The sequence below is a fragment of the Octopus sinensis genome, linkage group LG18, assembly GCF_006345805.1.
Source record: "Octopus sinensis linkage group LG18, ASM634580v1, whole genome shotgun sequence".
Lineage (NCBI taxonomy): Eukaryota > Metazoa > Mollusca > Cephalopoda > Octopoda > Octopodidae > Octopus > Octopus sinensis.
Genome location: NC_043014.1, coordinates 16,462,373 through 16,471,626, shown reverse-complemented (window position 1 = coordinate 16,471,626; position 9,254 = coordinate 16,462,373). Strand labels below are relative to the sequence as shown.

Below are 9,254 nucleotides of genomic sequence, written 5' to 3'. Positions count from 1 at the left end.
TTGAATATATTGTCTGGCACTCCAGCGGTTCTGACAACCCACCCCCACGTATAGAATAATAATGTTAATTATATAACCCAGTAGACAAACTGACGTGTTTTTTTTCCTTTAATTTTGGACGTGAAATACTAATTGAAGTGCATTATATAATTACGTAGTTATTTGCCGCCACCCGTGTGGAAGATAAAAGAAATAATTATTTTACTCATATTAATCACATAATTCATATTGGGCCAATAGTTGACTGTATTGGCAAAGTGGTAAACAAAAATGATTTGTAGTTTTGGGTTCAATTCTCGCCAAAGTCAGCAAAAGGTCGAGGAAATATGTCCCTACCAAATGAGTACACAAGGTTGATTTAATCAAGCATACCATTCCACCCGCATCACTGCCAGAAAATTATGGAATTGCACACATTTTAGAAATCATCGTTAAGATGACAAGCTGGCAGAATCGTTAGCACGCCGGGTGAAATGCGTAGCCATATTTCGTCTGCCATTGTGTTCTGAGTTCGAATTCCACCAAGCTTGACTTTGCCTTTCATCCTTTCAGGGTCGATGAGATAGGTGCCAGTCAAGCACTGATTGACTAACCCCTTCCTGCCAAATTTCAGGCCTTGTGCCTATAGTAGAAAAGATTAAAGTGGTGAGCTGGCAGAATTATTACTGTGCTGGACGAAATGCTTAGCTGTATTTCATTTGCCATTACATTTCTGAGTTCAAATTCCGCCAAAGTCATCTTTCTTTCATCCTTTCAGGATCGATTAAATAAGTACCTGTTACGCCCTGGGGTCGATGTAATCAACTTAATGCCTTCCTCCAAATTTGAGGCTTTGTGCTTCCACTAGAAAGAATTTTTATTATTTTTATTATTAAGGCGACAAAATGCTTAGCAATATTTCGTCCATTTTTACATTCTGAGTTCAAGTCTCGTCAAGGTTGACTTTGCTTTCATCCTTTTACCATCAATGAAATACCAGTTTATATGATTGACTATTCCCCTTACCTCCGTATTTCACACCTTGTGCCTGTAGTAGAGAGGGTTATTTAAGGAATTGTGGCTGTGAGCGGCAGAATCATTAGTACAATCATTAGTACAAAAAACTCAGCAGCATTTCGTCCATCATTGTGTTCTGCGTTGAAATTCTGCCAAGGTTGACCTGGCCTTTCAGTCTTTGAGTTGATAGAAATAAGTGCCAGGATCAGCGTAATTGACCATTCCCTCCCACCAAGTTTCAGGCCTTGTGCCTATAATAGGTTGGTGTTGTGATTACTGTTATTATGATAAGGAAGTTAGGTACCTGGTAGGTCTTCAGAAATTGTGCCTTCCCCGTTTTACATTTTGAGTTCAAACTCCCTCAGGGTTGACTTTAGCTTTTATTCTTCTAAGAGGTGACTAGAATAATGACTAATCTAAGAAATTGACACCTCCAGCTTAATAAGCTGTGTTAGAAATTATTTCTTTACTTGGAGCCTGAGCTGTTAGCTTTGTTGTTAAACCCCACTTACTCATTGTTAATGCTGAATGACCCATAGAATAGATGCAGGACAGGTCAACTAATTTACATATTTGCTTTGATTTGACAAGTGTATGTGACTTATACTTAGAGGTAGGCCAAGTCAGCTAATACATTGGTGTTGGTTTGACACTTCTGAATGACCCACAGCATAGATGTAGGTCAGGTCAAACTAATTTATATATTGGTATTGGTTTGACAATCCAAGTGTCCACTTAGATTTTGGTCAGGTCAATTGATTTACATATTTGTTGATTTAACAACTGAATATTTTTACATCAACACAATGATGATTCAGCAGATTTTGTATATGTTGTATGTATGTATATATATCATCATCATCATCGTTTAACGTCCGTTTTCTGTGCTAGCACGGGTTGGACGGTTCGACCAGGGTCTGGAAAGCCATGAGGTTGCACCAGGCTCCAGTCTGATCTGGCAGTGTTTCTACAGCTGGATGCCTTTCCTAACGCCAACCACTCCATGAGTGTAGTGGATGCTTTTTACGTGCCACCGGCACAGGTGCCAGGGGAGTCTGGCATCGGCCATAATCAGTTGGAGCTTTTTACGTGCCACCGGCATGGAAGCCAGTCAAGGGGGTGCTGGCATATATATATATATATATATATATATATACACACACACACAGTTTTCTTTGATTCGACTCAGTTTTTTTAGTTTTTTTTATTGCAAAATTGAAGCGCCTCCTCTACACTGTATCAGTATGTATTCTGCTACTGCTCTTTAGGCTGGATGCCTGCTTTCTGATTGTCAGAATTTGTCTTGCTTGCAAAATGTTATCCTGAATCACTGCTTCCCAAGACAAGACTCCATGTCTGTGATGTGTGAAGTCTGTTTCCCTAAGAACTGTTGCAGTTGATCCTGATCTTGCAGTCTGGGGCAGATTATTGCTAAGGGAGTAAATTGAAGGTTGGGATTTGCTAGTACACTGTGGAAGGTATGAGACGATATTTTTAACAATCATTCCTGTGCTGAATTGTGCTCACATGTTTTTCCAACATAGCATATATATATGAAAGCGAAAGGTTAAAAAACCACCAATCTGTTTACATGCAAAAACCCTCACAGCAATACACACACACACATTTGCTAACATCACTCATTGGACTGCAGCAGCTGTGTTGGCGTATTGCCTTCAAGAGTTCAAACAGATCAATCAACCCAGTATTTATTACAATTTTTTTTTCTGAGTCTGGTACTTGTTCTGTTGTCTCTTTTGCTGAACTGCTAAGTTACGGGGGCATGTAGACAAGCAAACATTGTTCATGCCAAGTGGGTAGTTTAAAGACACTTGCTCAAAGTACCACATGAACCCAAACCCAAATGGATGGAAAGCAAGCTACTCAACCACCCAACCATGCCTGTGCATATATATACACACATATATATATATATATCATGATGGTGCATGACTTAGTGGTTACAGTGTTGCACTCACGATTGCAAGATGGTGGTTTTGATTCCAAGACCGGACGTTGCATTGTGTTCTTTGAGCAGAGCATTTCATTTCACATTGCTCTGTGATCGTTTCGCCATCTGACATGTGACACGTGGTGCACCTGTACAGGTAATGTTGATCTGATGGAGGGAGTGAGGTTATGTGAACACAAATATTTGATCACTGCAAACAAATGATCTGTGTGGTTTTTCAGCAAGAAATTGCCAAACTCTCATACGTTGTCTAATGACAAGGGAGTCCAATTATATATATATATATATATATATATATATATAGGCGCAGGAGTGGCTGTGTGTTAAGTAGCTTGCTAAACCACCACATGGTTCCGGGTTCAGTCCCACTGCATGGCATCTTGGGCAAGTGTCTTTTGCTATAGCCCCAGGCCGACCAATGCCTTGTGAGTGGATTTGGGAGATGGAAACTGAAAGAAGACTGTCGTATATATGTATATATATATATGTATATGTGTGTTTTTGTGTGTCTGTGTTTGTCCCCCTAGCATTGCTTGACAACCGATGCTGGTGTGTTTACGTCCCCGTCACTTACAAAGAATAAGACCCGGGGTCAATTTGCTCGACTAAAGGCGGTGCTCCAGCATGGCCGCAGTCAAATGACTGAAACATGTAAAAGAGTATATATATATGAAATAGTGAATGAAGGTAGTGATTCACGCTAATGCTTACTTTACGACTTATTGCCAACTACAGCAAGGCAAACATTTTTCTAACTAATGTAACTAAGTGAATCTCCAACTTGAAACAAATATTGTGAGATTGGAGTGTAGTTATGTTTTCATTTTCTTCTGTATTAATGTCATAATTCCAGAACCTGTGCTCGTTAGTCCTTTTGTTATATTTCTTTTGAAATACACCTTAAACTTTGAAATTGGTAAAGAATTTTGTTAACCCTTTAAGCATTTAAATTAGCCATATCTGGCCCAATTATTCTACCTGTTTCTGTTCACAGTCAGATTTGATTTCTCATGCATACACTAGAATCTATATATATAAAGCTGAAGTTGTGTGTGTGTGGCAGGTTTGGTAGCCTTCAACTAACGTTATCTCCTCCAAGACCCTGTGGTGCAAGTTGACCAAAATTGAGAGAGAGTATGATAGAAGAAAAAGTTCAAATCGGACCATGTTAACACCAAAAATTATTTACATCAAAAAGGTGCTTTTTTTCTATGTAATTCCCCTATTTTTTACGATTTTTTTTTTTACTGCTGTGACGCCATTTTTGAGTGTATTTCAACCAGAAAAAATTTCACTTGAAGAGAATAACAAGCTGCATAATGCAAAATTTTTACTTTTCAAAAATTCCAATTCTAAAAGGTCGAAAAGAAAACAAACCCGAGCAACGCTGGGCTATACTGCTAGTGTCATTCTTTAAATATAAAATCACATCATCAAAATCTGGAAGCTATGAGATAGTGCATGATTAATTCAAAACAATATGAATAAATAGATATTACGTTTGGCAGAATAATCTGAATACTAAAGAACTGAACAATTTTATTGTTATGAAAGCAAGTGTTTGGATCTTAATTTTGCATGAAATTTTGGAATTTTAAAACAGGTTTATGTCAGAACCAAGGTTGGCTTAGTCACTCTTGATTCTGGTGAAAACTGTAAAAGCTAAGAAAATTAAAGATATTTTGCATTGGCAAAAAATTAAGGTGAATAGTTGCAGGAGTTGGGTATGTTTTATGTGAATGTTTGCGGAGTATGTTTTATAGCATGAGTTACAGCTTGTTCTTTGGTGAAATAGAGAAAAAAATAAAGTTTTTATACCACTAGCATTCGAAATCATATGGATATACTTCCTTGTGCCACTGGCTAATGTCCATATGTCTTGCCCTTTACTTAATCCTTTTGCCATGGTCAACTTTGTATTTTATCCTCCCAGGATCGATAAAGTACCAGTCAAGTACAAGTGTCAATTTAATCAGTCCACCTCCCCTCTAAATTCCTGGTCTTCAAAACCAATTATTATCAAGGTGGCAAAACGGCATACTTATTAGTGTCAGATAGCATATTTTATGGTATTGTTCTGGTTCTTTACATTCAGAGTTCAAATCCTACCAAGGTCAGTTTTGCCTTTAATCCCTTCAGTTCCTTTAGCAGAGTCCATTCTGTCACAAGTAAGCAAGGTTTCTGATCTGAAGGCAAATTCTCTTCCTCCTCTTCCTACTTACAGAAATTCCAAAAAGTATCATGCGCTGCTTTTTTTCTCCTCTGACAGAGCCCTTCCTTTTGGCCAAGTGTCCTCTGCTACAAGCTCACACAAAGCCTTGTGAATGGATTTGGTAGATGGCAACTGGTCGTGTGTGTGTGCACATGTACGGTTGTGTATGTTTGTGATTCCTTGTCTTGACATCATGTGATAGTTTGAATTGAGCATCATTTCATACAAGTAGTGTCTTTTGTTTTTAGTCTTCTAGGAAAACATGCTTGTCCATTGAGGAAATATTAGCTTGGAAACAGATGAGGGTTGCAATGTAAAGTTCATAGAAATCTGCCTCAACAAATTCTGTTTGACCTGTACAAGCATGCAAAATGGATGTTAAAATGGTGATGATGATAACTATTTGTCAGTTTCCTCTCCTTACATCTGTGGTCTTCTGCCTATGTTATAATTAATATAATTGTGGAAATGGCTGAATTTGTAGTCATCATCATTATCATTTAATGTTCGTTTTCCATGCTAGCATCGGTTTGGTGGTGTGACTGGAAGTGATAAGCTTGAGAGCTGCATCAGGTTCCAGTTTAACTTGGTATGGTTTCTATGAATGGATGCTCTTCCTAATGCCAACCACTCCAAGAGTGTAATGGCTGCTTTTACATGACACCAGCATTGGCCATGACTACAATTTCGCTTGGCTTGATGAAAAATAATGCCTAGGGTTTTGGGTTTAAATCTCACAGAAATCAACTTCAATTTTTATTCTTCTGGGGACAATAAAATGAGTACTAATCATAAACTAGAATTAATTTAATCAGACGATATAATGCTGCTCTACAGCTTGGGCTTTGTAGATATCAAGCTTCCCAGCTGTGTGGTTTCAGGTTCAGTCCCACTGTGCAGTACTTGGGCAGGTCTCTTGGCCAACCAAAGCCTTCTGAGTTGATTTGGTAAAAATGAGTTGTGATGTTACTGGTGCCAAGCTGTATCAGCCTTTGTCTTTCCTTTGGAGCACATCGGTGGCCCGGTGAATGGATGCTGGTCTTCCATAAACAACTTTGCCTAGACTTGTGCCTTGGAGGGGAACTTTCTAGGTACAATCTCATGGTCGTTCATGACCAAAAGGGGTTTTACCTTTTACATTGTGTTGGGATGAAATTTGTCTTGCAAGTATTTAGTTACGTACCAGTGTTGACTTAATCCTTTCATTACCATATTTCTATTGATATACACTGCATTCAGTTCAATTAATTTTGAAATTAATAAAGAATCTAGTTAGTTTTTAGAACATAAATTAATGTGAATTTTGATAAAACAAAAGGATAGTATTGCAGAAGAAAGAGCAGTCTCAAGGAGGTTGGTAATAAAAGAAGTTAAGCTTTTCGTCTTTCTTTATTTGATAAAGTATTACTTACATTTATTTTCTTTGTATTGATCCTCATTAATATTTTTTCTTTTTCAGTAACCAAGATCAAAGCAGAGCCCAGTGTAGATCCATTAACAACATATTCCACATATAACAGCCATCATCACCAACATCACGACCACCACCATGTGAACTTACCACTGAAGTCTGTTGCTATAAAAGAGGAGACCTTGCTACTGCCAGATCAGATCTGTAGCACTCCATTTTCTCGGCAGGTCAAGCCCTTTGCCAAGCTCTCACTGCTTCAACCTGTTGTTGAAAATCCAATGAATTCTGTCATTGCCTCCCGTGTAGTGCCTTCTGCAAAATCTACAGCAGCAGTAGCAGCAACACCCCGAGAAAAAAGTGTGATTGCCTCTGAGGACAGGTTCACCAACGCACATCGTCGAAAACTAACTCAGATCCTGCACAAGGAAGGGAAAGATTCAAAAGACTACCGGATAACCCGCAAGAAGAAAAACACAAGCCTTGACAAAGGTCGGGCAACAAGTTCAGAAACAGAAGTGTCAGCAACAAACTTGAGTACTAGTAGTTACCCTTCTCCTTCCTCTTCGACATCATCAGCATCTGACGGGTCACTGGATACAGGTGCAGTAGTGTCGGCCAAACAGTGCCGTAGAAGTGGTGAGGCACGAAACAACAGCAGCAGTTGCAATGCCCGTCATCGTCAGCAAAGTCGACTCTCTGCCATGCCACCAACGCCATGTTCTCTCACATCGTTCGAAGGCAACACGTCGAGTGATGATGCCGATGAGGAGGAGGAGGAGGAGGAGGAAGAAGAAGTGGAAAGGAGAGGTGGGGAGCAGGGTAGAGATTTTGTAACTTTCCAACAGAGAAACTTGGAGGCTATCGTCGGTAAAGTCGACTCTCTGCCATGCCACCAACGCCATGTTCTCTCACATCGTTCGAAGGCAAGACGTCGAGTGATGATGGCGATGAGGAGGTGGAGGAGGATGAGGAGGAGGAAGAAGTGGAAAGGAGAGGTGGGGAGCAGGGCAGAGATTTTGTTAGTTTCCAACAGAGTAACTTGGAGGCTGAAGTACGGACTCTGAACTTTGAGAATCTTTGAAAAAAAGAACTTAACATAAACACGTTAGGGTGAGAGGGTCTATTGAACCATTTACCACACCACAACAACAATGACATTAACAAAAAAGCCTTAACATTGATGGGTGTAATGTAATGCAGGGGTGGGAGCAAGAGCAGATCTATGAATATTAGTTCGATGGAACTGGATTTGGTGTAAAACTCTGGGTGAGAAAAAGCATTCTTCTAACTACACATCACTTGTCCAACTCCATTCTGTAATATGTGTGAGTGATTTTTCACTTTTTTTTTTTGGTCTAGTTGGAGAGAACTGTGAACTGAAATGAATATTCAAAAATATAAAAAAAAAAAAAGAAAGAAAAGAAAAATGAATAACCCCACTCATTCCCGTTTCCCTTCCCCTCTTTTATATGCATACATATATATTTTGTAAAAAAAAATGAAAAGGTTGTATAACAAAATAGAAGGAATCCCTACCCATCCCCTCAATAAACTTATCAGTCTTCATCCTTCATCCCCTCTCCTCAGTACTAATCGAAAGGACCCCAAGGTGGTATTATGATTATTATTATTACCACCACCCAAAAAATTATACACCCTTCATATAAAGTCTTACCTACAGACATTTCTTAGACTCCCTCCAACATTCTTATGGTAATGTCTACTTAAAGACACTTATGGCATGGAAGTAGAGTGTGGAGTTTTGTGCCAATGTGGAATATGTTATGGTATTAAATGATGAACTTTTTGTTGACCAGATCAAACTTCTGCCATTTCTTCATTATGATTTGTCTCAAGTTGATTATGATAATCATTTTGCATTTTGTAATTGCTTTCCTGGAAGAAAATCAGACCATCACAAAAACAAAAAATTCCGTGAACTCAGTGAGAAAATGTTGTATCAAGGGGAGAACTATCCTATATATTGTCATGGTGTTGGTTACATAGCACATATTAATGTAATCAACAAACTCTATCTGGCATCATTGAAGAACAAAATGCTCATGCCAGATGATGTTTGGATTGGTGTATTGTCAGAAATGTTAGGCATCAAACAAAATTGCCAAAACCATTGAGTTCATGCATCCAAATATTTTGGTTCCATTTTGAAGTCATATTGGAAAGACCCATTCCTTGTGACAATTAGTGATCTTTAGAATATACCAGATGCAGTGCCATGTCTGCAGGATGTATATAAATCAGTTTCAAAACTGAGAAACAACAGTAATGTTCATAATAGGCTTCAATAACAGAAAAATAAAGGTAACATAAAGATTTGTTCAGGTATTCTGGTGTTAAGTCATCATGCATTTATTAACATCATTTGTATTATTTCTATTATGGTTATTATTATTAATTTTTTCAACAAATGTACTATAACAAAGATGGTTTGAATGTTCAGTTTTAAAAACATATGGCCCCCATCTCCAGCTATTTTATATTTTAAAAAATTTGGGGGTAGTTTAGTATGTCGCACCTGACAGTGCTAAATATTTGGAAAGAGGAACAATCAATTCCCCAGGTTAATGAAAAGCAATTCTAACTATTTGTATTGGACTGTGGATAGCTTATAAAACATATTGTTATTCTTTTATTTACTTTTG

General features: G+C 38.3%; 1 protein-coding gene across 1 annotated transcript; it reads left to right on the top strand.

Annotated features, from left to right (window-relative positions):
* Positions 1-4,136: 4,136 nt before the first annotated feature.
* LOC118766915 lies at positions 4,137-8,417 on the top strand. The gene is made up of 3 exons (XM_036510776.1): positions 4,137-4,166; positions 6,640-7,448; positions 7,637-8,417. Exons 2-3 carry the CDS (start codon positions 6,870-6,872, stop codon positions 7,670-7,672), a joined length of 615 nt encoding a protein of 204 aa, XP_036366669.1. The 5' UTR covers positions 4,137-4,166; positions 6,640-6,869; the 3' UTR covers positions 7,673-8,417.
* The last annotated feature ends 837 nt before the right edge of the window (positions 8,418-9,254 follow it).